Source organism: Coenobita brevimanus, chromosome 97 (genome assembly GCF_032717465.1).
Source record: "Coenobita brevimanus isolate Jiangsu-jjx chromosome 97, ASM3271746v2, whole genome shotgun sequence".
Classification (NCBI taxonomy): Eukaryota; Metazoa; Arthropoda; class Malacostraca; order Decapoda; family Coenobitidae; genus Coenobita; species Coenobita brevimanus.
Window position 1 is genome coordinate 31,838,392 of NC_137050.1, and position 13,056 is coordinate 31,851,447.

General features: G+C 42.2%; 1 protein-coding gene across 1 annotated transcript in view; it reads left to right on the plus strand.

Moving 5' to 3' along the window:
• The first annotated feature begins 3,268 nt into the window (after positions 1–3,268).
• Positions 3,269–13,056, plus strand: part of LOC145413599 (xylosyl- and glucuronyltransferase LARGE1-like) — a 241,389-nt gene continuing 231,601 nt past the window's right edge. The window contains exons 1-2 of the mRNA XM_080283249.1: positions 3,269–3,381; positions 8,254–8,480. Coding sequence (XP_080139375.1) covers positions 8,322–8,480 — 159 coding nt within the window. The 5' untranslated portion in view covers positions 3,269–3,381; positions 8,254–8,321. The remainder of the gene's footprint in view (positions 3,382–8,253; positions 8,481–13,056) is intronic.

The following is a 13,056-nucleotide window of genomic DNA, read 5'->3' on the forward strand; positions in this document are numbered from 1 at the left end:
ATCGGGGAGAGATAGTAGTAGAATGGATATGGAAGATGTGCAGATTGGCCTGGGAGGAAAGTAGAGTGCCAGAGGGTTGGAAGTCAGGTATAATTGTTCACCTGTACAAAGAAAAAGGAGAAAAAGAAGTGTGTGGTAATCATATGGGCATTTGTCTTCTTAGTGTAATAGGAAAAGTATATGGTAGGATACTCATTGACAGAGTTAGGGAAATAACAGAGGAATTAATTGGAGAAGAACAGGGAGGTTTTAAGAAGGGAAGAAGTTATGTAGATCTGCTATCCATCCTATGGTTGTTAGTGATAAAGGTTCTAGAGAATATCTGGTACTGGAGGCTCGGTTCTATTAAAGCAATATCTGGTGAAGTTATTCAATACAGTACAGTATCTGGCACTGAAACGGGATGTAACAGGTGGTTCTGTATAATATCTGGCATTGAGGTGTATCAACTGGTTCATAAACAGTAGCCAACTGGTGCTGTATTACTGTATAACTGTACTGTATCATTAATTTGTTGTATTTTATGCTTAGTTTTCATCTTTTACTCATGGGAAAGTTTATAGGATGGAGGTTTGAGACAGATGGCAATGCAGTATCTGGCGTGACGCTGAATATTGAGCCAATGGGGGTTACTATGCAATATCCGGCGTCTTACTTTAACTGGCGTATGGCTTGGCTGAATTACACTGGATAATTGTGAGTTTATTTTACTTGGGTAGGGTGATGAGTAAGGATGGAAGTTTGGAGGATGAAGTGCTTGAAAGGGTTCAACAGGGAAGAAGGATTGCTGGTACTTTGAAAGCAGTGATAAGAAATAGGGAAGTGAGCATGGTAATTAAAAAGTCGTTGCATGATAATATTGTGATACCAACTCTGTGGAAGCAAAGCTTGGACCTTGTTGGAAGGACACTAGTCAAGAGTGAGAGGAGTGGAAATGTGTTACTTGAGAGGAGCATGTGGAGTTATATGGAGAGGCTGACTGGCAAATGAGGAAGTGAAGGAACATTGTGGTGTGGATGTGGATGTGATAGAAAGCATTAGGAGAAATACATTGAGGTGGTTTGGCCATGTGGATGGAGAGTGAGAGACTAATGAGGAGAGTGTATGTGAGTGAGGTGAAGGGGGGGGAGAGGGAGGGGGAGACTGAGGATTAGATGAAGGAAAGGAGTGAAGAAGGATATGAGAGAGGAGGATGTGAGCTGAGTGGATGGCAGCGAAACGGCAGGATATAGACCTAGAGCGATGGAGGCGAATTGTTTGTGGCCACCCCTTACGGAATTAAGGTGTCTGGTTATACTGTAGATAAATAGATAGACAGTCTTATGAAACTCTTTTTCAAGTCATGATAGTAATATTTATTGGTATTGGTATAAACTTGACAAATGGGTGAAGGTGATTTTTCTTTTGTCATCATAAGTAATACTCAACTGTATGGGTGTGTTCTTGATTTCCTTTTGCCATTATTTTGAAGATTAAAGTCTTTGTCATCAATCCATCATTTAGCTCAGTATTACTCCATCTGAAGGTTAGAGACCCAGGGCCAAGCTACTCATTCTAAACATTTAAGGTGAGGGTGACCAGTTGCACTCCCTTAGCGTTATTATGTGAGTATTTGCGAAGACAAAACTCCTCCTTGAGAGATGGGGAGGGCATGAAGAGTATTTGGGAAAGAGTAGAGATGAAACACAGCTGAACAGTAGAGTGTACTTACAGGTGCTCTGTCATCATTGTAAAAAGTACCCAGAGATGGTTTGGATATGTGGAGGAAATGGAGAATGTTCAGTTGAATAGGAGAATGTTGTTGTTGTTGAGTAACCTTGGTCTGTCTGGCTGAGCAGATCCATCAACTGCTGGCAAGTAACTGCCCTTAGAGTCATCCCATGCATTGAACGATGTTCCCTTGTGACAGACAGCACCTTACCACAGCAAGGCATGGGGAGGATCATGGAGGTTTGGTTCCCTGATGGATGCCGCATCTGCATCACTCCTCGCCGTTAACAGGGGCACCACAGTAGACTCCACATCACCCCATTATTTTGGTCACCCCATTATTTTGGTACCGGTATATGGTTACCACCGAGCATTATAAACAGTTTTATGGGTCACAGGAAACCACATTGTGTTGTTATATACTGAAAATAGAGCCACCTGAAGTGGAAAGAAGACTACCTATAATATAAAGTGATAGGAAACATAGGGGAAATAGGTAAATGGAAGATAGAAAGCAGAAAAAGAATGATACAGGTGAAGAAAGAAGTAGGGGGCCTAGGTACCAACACATGAAGTATGCGAGTGAAATGGATGTCGAAAGGGGCTGGGGAAGACCAAGGCTGGGGTTAAGAAATGAAATGAAGAGGTAGCTATATTAATGAGGATGATGTGAGTCGGAGGGGAGGTAGCCTTATGGAAGGGGACAGGTGATTTATTGGTCATTTGTTTTTGACCACGACCTCCAAGATTAAGGCATCTGGCTGTAGGTAGGTAGGTAGATTGATAGCATGTTGATTGACATGTATATATCTCTAACTTTGAAAGTTGTACAGCTGTTTGCATGATGGTGGTGAAGATACTGCTGATCAGAATCTGTGCTTTGTGATTACTGTATGTAAAGCATACAAGCTCGTGACTACTCAAACTTTATCCAAGTTCTTACTCAGTGTCCTCAGATTCTCGCACAACTGGGGTGGACAGAGGGTGAAGACAGTATAGTCCCTTTATCACTTTCATCATATGGTATAATAACAGATTGCTGTGAAGATTGTAATGGTTGTTAGTATGAGCCATCTGATATCGTTTGGTAATATTTGATAATGCATAGAAAACAGTAATATTGTGCATCATATGCCAAATGTGCATGTCCTGGAAAGTGTTAAAAAAAAAAAAAAAATACCCATAGATAATTTGGCCGTGTGGAGAGAATGGAGAGTGAGAGTTTGACTAAGAGTATATGAGTGAGAGATGAAGGGACCAAGGAAGACATGGAGGGATTGGGTGGAGAGATTATGAATGAGGGTCGAATGAGATTGAGGAAAGGCAACCTGATTGCAGAGGACAGAGTCTGTTTCACTGGATATTTTTGACAGTCCTACTTTGTGCTTTCCTGTTAGGGCACTAGCTATATCTAGAATGTACCCACCATATTTACTAGGGAGGAGTAGAGTTAGGTTGAGAATATCAGAATCTTTATGGGAACATAAGAAATTAACACTTTTCCCCCCTCTCTTTCTGAAAGTGGAGTGTGACACCACTTCAAAATAAGCCGGCGTAGCAAACGGGTGGTGAGCGTGCGGATCTCACACACCCGAAGATGGTGGTGCGGACTGGTAGTAGGAGTAGTGGTTGGTTGTGCTCTGGCAGCAACTGTTCTCACCAGACTTGATGGTAAGCATCATTTTAGAATGATTTTAACACTAGAAAGTTTAAAGGTAAGAACATAAATGAATGCAACATTGCATTAAACTAACTGCCTAGGAATCAAATCATAATCATTTCTGGTGGTGGGTTCTTTCCCTCAAACCCCCTAATGAGATAGTATAGGCAGAATTCCTTGAGCACTTTTTGATCCTCACTTACCCTGCTAAGTTCCACAGACATCCAATTTGCTCCTACTCCTCTCTTGCCGGTGTACTATGCTACTTTATTCATCCATATTGCATACAGTCAGTATTGGCTTCTCCCCCAACTAGTGCAGAGTTGAGATAGCCCTAGCAACTAGATTATGATGGACAGAGGGCAAGAGCCTGACTGCAGTTATGGTGAATGCAGAATGCACCTGTACCTCCTCTTATGATACGGTATCAATGTTTAAGTATGTCATGGTCATATGTGCTTGCTGAATCCCTACTTCTTCTGCCTTTTTACAAAAATGATCCAGTACAACATGAATTAGCATGGGAAAAATCAGGAATATTGCAGAGTGAAGAAAGAAACCTGGCTCTCACTAGAGGGTCCAGGGTTCGATTCCTGGCTTTATGGTAATATGTCCATGGACGGCAGGAATATTGCATTAGGTATGGCTTGTGATTGTTTTCACATGTTCTGTATCATTTATGTTTTTACAGCTTATACTGCAAAGTAAAAGGTGTACAGGTACAGTAGTAATCAAAGTTTCATGTGTCAAAAAGTATGTCATTGGCATAGCCAAAGGGATGGTAGGGTTGACACGGACCACGTTGAAATACACCTGGTTGCCCCAGATTGCTGAGGGAGTATCTCTGAATCCTCCTAAAGAGTTCTGAGACCAGCTCAGCAGAAGACTTGGCTACCCCATTTTTTTTATTCTAGCTGCACCACTGTTGTATGCATGTGAATCCTGAGGCTTTCGGAGGATGAGCATTATTAATTGTTTCTTTTTCATGATGATGATGATGTTTCTTTATCAGTGTTTCCTGGTTATCCCTTTTCCTTGTGTTAGTAATGTCTCTGGTAAAGGTAACTTGTTCACTGCTGTACCTTTTGAGATCTTATGTGTAATTTTTTTCCCATGCTGAGATATCGATTTTTCAAAATCTTTCTGTTTATCATTTTTTGCCTAGAATTGTTGCTTGGGGTCAAAAGTATTCAATATCATCAATAGAAATTCTTTTATCCACAGCCTTGGATTGTCAGAACTCATTATTTTCCTTTTTTGTCATGTGGCTGACACAAAGGGAAGACTTGTGTACCGTACTGAGAAAAAAAGTGTTCATTTCTTTTTAGTCACTCTCATCCTGAATGTCAGGACCAACTGCCTAGCCCCGGGCTCCTACGCTTGTCATGGGGCAATGTAGGATTGGATGATGGATGGATGGATTTTTATTTACTCAGACATTCTGAAAGGTACTGGATATATATAGAAGAGAAGATTAATATAGAATAATTGGATGTATAACATGCTGACCATATTTCAGTGTTAGTTTTCTGTCTAATGTACATGTTCTTTTCCTTTACAGGTATTTCCAGATTTAAGTTATAGTTCCAAATATAGTTGAAGTAATGCAGATACTGAGTCATTATGATATTAAAATTATTTTTTCAGTACCATGGTCTTTGGGAGAAAAAAAATATATATATTATTACACTCTAGAAGAAGGCTGATTTATTTACTTGCATATGTTGGCCTCAGTCACCTAATGGTGGCTGTCCATTCTGCTGTATCTCTTGTGGTCTCCCTATTCAGTCTGCCTCATTGAGTGATTAATCATTGAATGATAAGTTGCTCTGACAATAATTTTTGACACCCTCTTCTTTGAGTGAAGTCATTACAGTGTACTGTTGTCATAAGTTTTGGGGGAAAAATTTAAGCACAGTATGCTACACATGTATGTAGGTGAAGTGGAGGGAGGGGGAGACTGAGGATGAGGTGGAGGGATGGAGTTGAGAGATATATGAGGGAGGGGGGAGTGAGTTGGAGGGAGGGCAGTCAAATGGTGGGTGACAGAGCGACTTGGAGGCGTTTTTTCTGGGGCCACCCTGTGTGGGATTGGGGCGTCGGGCTATTGATAAGTAGATAGATACAACACATATTTCAAGCATCAGCTTTGCACCCACTATGGCCACAAAAACACTACCGCATGCCAAATCTCTTGCTCCTGCTACTGCCCCACCAGCCTCACTCTTGCATATCAGTGCTTTTTGTTCTGTGTAGATACATAGTGTGTTGTTTTGCATCTGTGTGTAATCTGTTTATCTACAATGGTTTATAGTGGCAGCATATGCTGTTTTGGGTAGCTATGAGCCTTATTTAGACTGGTTCTGGCATTTGGATAAGTTCAAATATCCCCCAACAGGGTCAGTTGGGATGTCCGGTAATGCATTACCATTGAATTCACGTTATAACCAACATGTACCATGATGATTCTCTTGATGATAAAGTTTTTGGCACTGCATCCCATTCATTAAGTGAGAAAGATTAGTTCATTTCTTTAACCTCTTATGGGTGGGTGAATTATCAATTATACGACAGTGTGAGGCCTCATAATTTCAGAAAAATAAAGTATCAAGGAATAAACCTAAATATGCATAAATCGATGAAAATGGGTGAAAATCGAAGGTACGAGGTGTTACTTATGTGGTACAGTTGTACCCCTCGGGTAGCATTTTTTTGGATAGCGGTTTCAGGGGTAGTGACAGGATATAAAAACCCCCATGCACGGTGGATAGCGAGAACCACTGTGTGGATAGCGACCACCTGGCTGGCAGAGTTGCCAAGGTCGGTACCCTGGCAACCCTGACGACGTGGGCATGGCGATCGGCATTTAGCCTGACGTCACACGTCCACCCCCCCTCCCCCTAGTCAGCACGTGTTGGTTTTTTCTCCTGCTCTTATGTTGGTCGGCGATTGTTCCCTAAATTTAATGGCGAGGCAGCAGTCGCTTATCACCAGTTTCATGAGAAAGGAGAATGCAGGGCGTGAGGCAGCGAGACAAGCTGTAGTGAATGACACAGATGATCCAGATACTCCACCTGTTGTTACTGATGAGGAAATTGTCTTTGAGGGGCTTGATGACGAGGAGGAGAGAGAGGCGATGAGGATAGATCAAGAGGCACATCAATGGGGGGCAGGCATTGAAAATGAATGTGAGGGAGAGCGAGAGCAAGTTCGCCCCTGCCCCAGCCCCCAATAGACCCCAAGTCAACTTCTGGTGTGTCATATTCAATAAACAACACTCCAAACCAATAAAAAGTAAGTTTATGTATCCTTCTTTCATGTCTAATATGCACTAGTCTTCATTTTGCAAACATTATACATGTTGTATGTGGCTGAAAACGGAAAAATGGGGTGAATTGTAAAAAGCTCCAGACTATTTTTATATATTTAGGTAAGAAGTTTGCCCCAAAGATAGCGGTTTCATGGATAGCAACGATTGTGCCAGACTAATATGATCGCTATCCAAGAGGTTTTACTGTAATATGTCTCTGCTGGTTGTAGGAAGAAAAGGGGAGGAGGGAGGGAGAAGGGCGGTCAGGCAGCTTATCACCAGGTTCACCAGGGGTGAGGCTAGCGGACTCCACTCGTTTTCATTTTCTTCACCACTGAACTCTAAATTTATCATTTATGCATTCTTTATACTGTTCATTTTCTTCAAAATCTTATGTATAGGTTTTCTATTTTACTTGTACCCTTTTAACAATAATACTTACGTAAGTATATTCTATTTTACTTGAACACTTATAACACTACAACTTATGTACGTATATTTTATTTTAATTATTTCAAGGCTTGGGTGGGTAGAGGGCAGGACAGTAGGTGACAAGGATGGCATATCACCCAATTTCACCAATAAATTAAAACAGAAACTGGCCAGAGGTTACATAACGTCGCCCGCCTCCTCACACACGGACGTTACGTAGCGTCGCCTGCCTGTTAGGGGTTAAAAAAAGCATTTCAGTGCATAGTAAGTTGGAAAAATATCATGCTATTGATGCATATAGTGCTATATTGTACTTGGGTGATTTTTGTATGGGTGTATACCAAGAAACCCATGTGAAACACCAAGTAGGCGAAATTTCCCTGAAATTTATCATGTACTTTTTGGTGGTGTCAACTGAGTTGATGTCCGTGTAGTTTTAGCCCAGTGAATTGAATGGCACTGATTGATGCCTCCAGCAGGGAAGGTATTAAAATATGTGTACAGTACAGTGAAAGATAGGCTGCATGCGTTGGTATACTGTACTGCTTCCAAGGCATTTATTAGGAGCTTACATGTGGTGTACCCTGGGTGGAGTAAAGTATCTGTTACATCCACCCAGGAGCCAATCTATCTCATATTTCCCAGTACCTTGCCATGGAGAAGGACCCCAGTCCAACCCTGTTGCAGTTCTGTCCACCAAAGGGGGCATCACTCCATATGTGGTATATAGTAATACTGTACCCATAGCCAGCCTCACAGACACAGTTGTCTACCTGTGGTTGATGGGTCTGTCCAGCTAGACAGACCAGAGCTAAGCAACAACAACTGTAACTTTTGAAAATGTTTCAGTGCTTCCCTCCACGATTTTAGTTGTGTTAGGATGATCTTCACACTAACCACCGCATTTGAGTGTTGTGGTTTGTAGCTGCTGAGCTGCATTTTCCCTAGGTGTCAAAAAAAAAAGTGGGGGGGGGGGATTATGGCAGCACAAAACCTATTTCTTCCTCAAGGCAGAATACAGTATTCTTTAAGAAAAACTATGAAAACAAAGTGGTATCAGGCATGTATTTATAGTGATGTAAGATATATGAGCATGGCACAAAAAAGATTAAACAGTTATAGATGAGTGCTTAATCTACAGGCTCAGACCCAAGCAATGTGTTGGGTCTCACCAGGCGAGAGGTGCGACTGGCAGAGCGAGTACGTGAAATGGAACAGCAGAATCAGCTACTTCGCCGTCAGCTCAGCATCTCTCAGAATCAACTCATTCAAGCCTGGGGTGGTGATGGAGAAGAAGGTGGGGAAAGGAATGGAGATGGCACGGCCCCGGGGGACCACACACACCATGGGTCTAGGTGCAAGGACAAGGTACTGTACTGTTTACGGTACTGTATACCCATTCCAGAACCATTGTTCTACTTCTCTCTCTCTCTCTCTCTCTCTCACTCTTTTTTTTTTTTTTTAAGCAGCTACATATGTATAGCTGCAAAAAAAATGGTTGAAGAGACAAAGGGGACGACAGGAGGAAACAGCTCCTGTGAGAAGAGTGGAGAATTTGCAAGATAGTGAGAGAATGGCAGAACGTAAGACCATACTGGAAGAAAGATTGGGAAGGTATGAGTTAGAGCAGATGGAAGGGGTAGAAGACGTATGTAAGATATTCACGGAAGAGATAGGCGCTGCGTGTGAGGTGGTTTGTGAAGTGAGGAGGAGATGCAAGGGTGTGCAAGGGACAGCATGGTGGAATGTTGAGGTGAAACGAGCTGTAGAACAAAAGAAGGCATATAGTGAATGGTTAGTGAGTAGAGGTAGGGGAGAAGATGAGAGAGAGAAGAGAGAGGTATATGTGAGCAGGAGAAGGGAGGTGAAGAGACTGGTGAAGGAGAGTAAGAAGAATGTGGATGAAGAGTTTGGGAGGAATCTGAGTGTGAAATGGAGGGAGAGTAAGGAATTGTTTTGGAAGGAGGTAAAGAAAGTAAGGCAGTGTGAAAGGGGAAATAGTAGGGGAGTGAAAGATAGGAATAATAGATTATTGGTGGAGAAGAGAGAGAAATTGAGGAGATAGAAGGAGCATTTTGAGGATTTGTTGAATGTAGACAGTGAGAGCAGTGCAAGTATAAGTGGTTGGGGAATGGCTGGGAGAAGAAGAGATGAGAGGAGGGAGGAAGAGATCAGTAGGGCGGAAATAGTGGCAGCAACGAAGAAGATCAAGATGGGAAAGGCCCCAGGAATTGATGGAGTGTGTGGTGAAATGATGAGGTATGGGAGTGAGTTTGTAGTGGAGTGGATATGGAAGTTATGTAGATTGGCTTGGGAAGAGGGAAGGTTCCGGAGGACTGGAAATCAGGAATAATTGTTCCTTTATACAAAAAGGGGTGAGAGAAGTATGTGGTAACCATAGGGGCATTTACTTTCTTAGTGTGACTGGTAAAATATATGGTAGAATACTCATTGATAGGGTTAGGTATATGACAGAGGAGCTAGTTGGAGAAGAACAAGGGGGATTTAGGAAGGGCAAAGGGTGTGTAGATCAGATATTTGTTCTAAGATGTTTAGTGGAGAAGTATCTAGAGAAGGGAAAGAAAGTGTATGCCACCTTCATGGACTTGGAGAAAGCTTGTGACAGAATTGATAGGCAAGGTATGTGGAAGGTATTAAGAATATATGGAGTGGAGGGGAAATCATTGAGTGTTGTGAAGAGTATGTACGAAGAAGCTAGGACTACGGTGTGAGTGGATGGTGAGCTGAGTGAGTTCTTTGATTTCAATGTGGGACTGAAACAGGGTTGTGTGATGTCTCCATGGCTGTTTAATATATACATGGATGGGGTTGTAAAGGAGGTACAAGGTAGGGCAGTGGGTGCGGGGGTGGCTCTGATGAATGAGGGTGAAATTTGGAAGCTTCCGGTGGTGCTGTTTGCAGATGATACAGTATTGTTGAGTGAAGATGAATGGGAGTTGCAAGGTTTGGTGAATGAATTTGGGACAGTGTGTAGGAGGAGGAAGCTGAAAGTTAATGTAAACAAAAGTAAAGTTATGGTGTTTGAAAGGAATGAAGTCACAGTGTACAGTAAGCAGTAAGGATGGATGGTGAGGATATGGAGAATGTGAGTGCATTCAAGTACTTGGGTAGTGTGATAAGTAAGGATGGAACTTTGAGGGATAAAGTGCATGAAAGGGTACAGCAGGGAAGGAAGGTTGTTGGTTCACTGAAAGCAGTGATGAGGAATAGGGAGGTGAGTATGGAAGTTAAGAAGTCACTGCATGATAGTATTGTGATCCCTACCTTGACTTATGGAAGCGAGGCATGTACCCTGCAAGAGGGGAACAAGTCAAGATTGAGAACAGTAGAAATGAGTTGCTTGAGAGGAGCATGTGGAGTGACATGAAGGGACAGGTTGACGAATGAAGAAGTGAAGGAACGCTGCGGGGTGGATGTGGATGTGGTTGAGAAGATTAAGAGAAATACACTGAGGTGGTTTGGACATGTGGAGAGAATGGAGAATGAAAGACTGACTAAGAGGGTGTATGTAGGTGAGGTGGAGGGAGGGAGAGGGAGGGGTAGACCAAGGATGAGGTGGAGGGATGGAATTGAGAGGTATATGAGGGAGGGGGGGGTGAGTTGGGGGGAGGGTAGTCAAATGGTGAGTGACAGAGCAACTTGGAGGCATTTTGTCTGCGGCCACCCTTTGCAGGATTAGGTTGTCGGGCTGTAGATAGAGAGATAGATAATTTCCTTTCACTACAGTATGTAGAGGCCTTCATCCATGAAGAGGAACTCATGTAATAATGAAAACCATGTAGGTGTTGCTTGATATCTTGTTTCATTCATTTATCATCATCCAGTCCTATGTTGCCCCATGAGGATCATAAGAGCCCGGGGCTAGGCAGGTTGGTCCTGACATTTAAGATGAGAGTGACCAGTCTCACTCATCCCTGAGTGGCATTACATGAGCAGTAAACCCCAACCATCCCATGGATATAAACTTTCACTGGCTCAGTCCGACTGGAGCGCCGTTATTACCCACTAAACCACCAGGCGCCAAAATTTGGTTATGTGGTTACCACCCAGCATAGTATGTTTGAAAATACAGTAGTATGTGTATCTTAAAAAGAAGGCATTTATGTACTTGAAAACTTTCATTTCAGTAGCTTTAAGAATAGTAGGTTAATGCAAGGCAATGAAACAGTTTTTAACTCATAACAAGTTAATTGGGAGGCACCCTTCAGGAAAATGTTTTTAGCCACTTGACACCACATAGCCATTAGAAGTGGTCAGTTCATCTAACTATAGCCAGATGCCATAGTCCTGGAAGGGATGGCTACAAGCAAATCTTCACTGTGTCATCCTGGCCGCCACTGTAAAATTGCTTACTCTACAACTCACTGTCCTCTGTCATATACAGTACCTTTATACCCCATCCCTTCATCTCATCCTTAGTCTCCACCTCATCCCCTCCACCTTATTCAGATACACTCCTAGTCAGTCTCTGATTGTCTCTTCTCTTTACAGTGCCGGCCATCTCAAGGTACATCTAATGCTTTTCAGCACATCCACGTCAACAGTTAGGCAAAAAATGCATGCTAATTGACTATGATCACCGTGCCTGAATGTGTGCTTCAGTCTGAAGCTAAGTTCCAGATTACTCAGTATCAGATTATCTGTGATGTAATCCAGTGACTTGAATATGGCTAAACCATAGGCTATAATCTGGGATTGAATAATCCCCTATCTGTGGTTTGAACCAGCCTCAAACCCAAGATTTAAACCTTCATCCCGAATTCAGGCCTAAGTATTTGAAGGAACTTTATCTGTCCATCTATAGCCAGATGCCTCAGTCCCGTATGGGATGGCTGCAAACCAATCGCCTCCATGTCTCCCTGTCCCATGCCATTTTGCTGCACTCATAGTCTTCATATCCTGACCATTCACCCTAACTCTTTTCTCAGAGGCTTCATTTCTCGTGAAGTCTGTAACTTTACTCTTGGCTACATTTACCTGTAGGTTTCATTTTTTTTTTTACGCTTACTTCCAAATTTATCCACCAAAGCTTGCAGCTTTCACTTAACTGTACTGTATGGTATCATCAGCAAACAGTGGTGCTGGCATTTCCAAACCTTACCATTTCTTGTTAAGGTAATTCCACCATTCTTAGTTGTGGCTTGCATTCCTTCTACGACAGGCTTACATACTTGTGGTTACATGCATTGAGTCACACTTCCCCTTACTCGTTTTTAGCCTAGTAATAACACACTCAGGCACTTTATATTAGGTTACCTATTGTGGTAGTGTGAGAGTGAGATATTTGGTTGACCCCAACTGACACAATAGGCTTTAGCATTGAGTCGTGGTGTTTGCCTGCTCATTTCTCATTTTAGGATTGGTGATATACTGGAATATGCTTGAGGGCCCTTGTTATATTTTGTGAGGCTTATTAGGATAAGTTGTATAGTGGACTGTTGAGGAAAGTTTTCAGTTTGTTTGCTGCTTGCTTTGGTTTTTGCTTTTAGAGAAGTCAGGCATAATGAAGACAATGGTGTAAGTTTTCTGACTTCATCATTTAGAATGCCTTGCAAGTAACACAGGAGAGACTGAGATTAAGATATAAGGAAAGATCTTGTTTTATATTCAGCTGTATCTCTGATTAACTCTCAGACGCTACCTAACTAGAGTGACAGTCAACAGTATGATGTTGAACTTTGTAATGTTCTTGTTAATATTGATGATGGGTGAATTGTATAGTGTGCCAAAGTGTTGTTCTGTTTCTTCAGTGAAGTTTGTCCAGTCTGTATTCTTGTAGTTTGTGTATGTGAGGTGTGATCATTCAGGTTTAGATTGCATTTCTGTTGTGATAATGGTCACTTGGCGTCTAACAGATCACAAGCCATGAGTAAATGTACGGCAAAAGCACCTGTCCGTCTGTTGACAGAAAGGGGAGAATCCT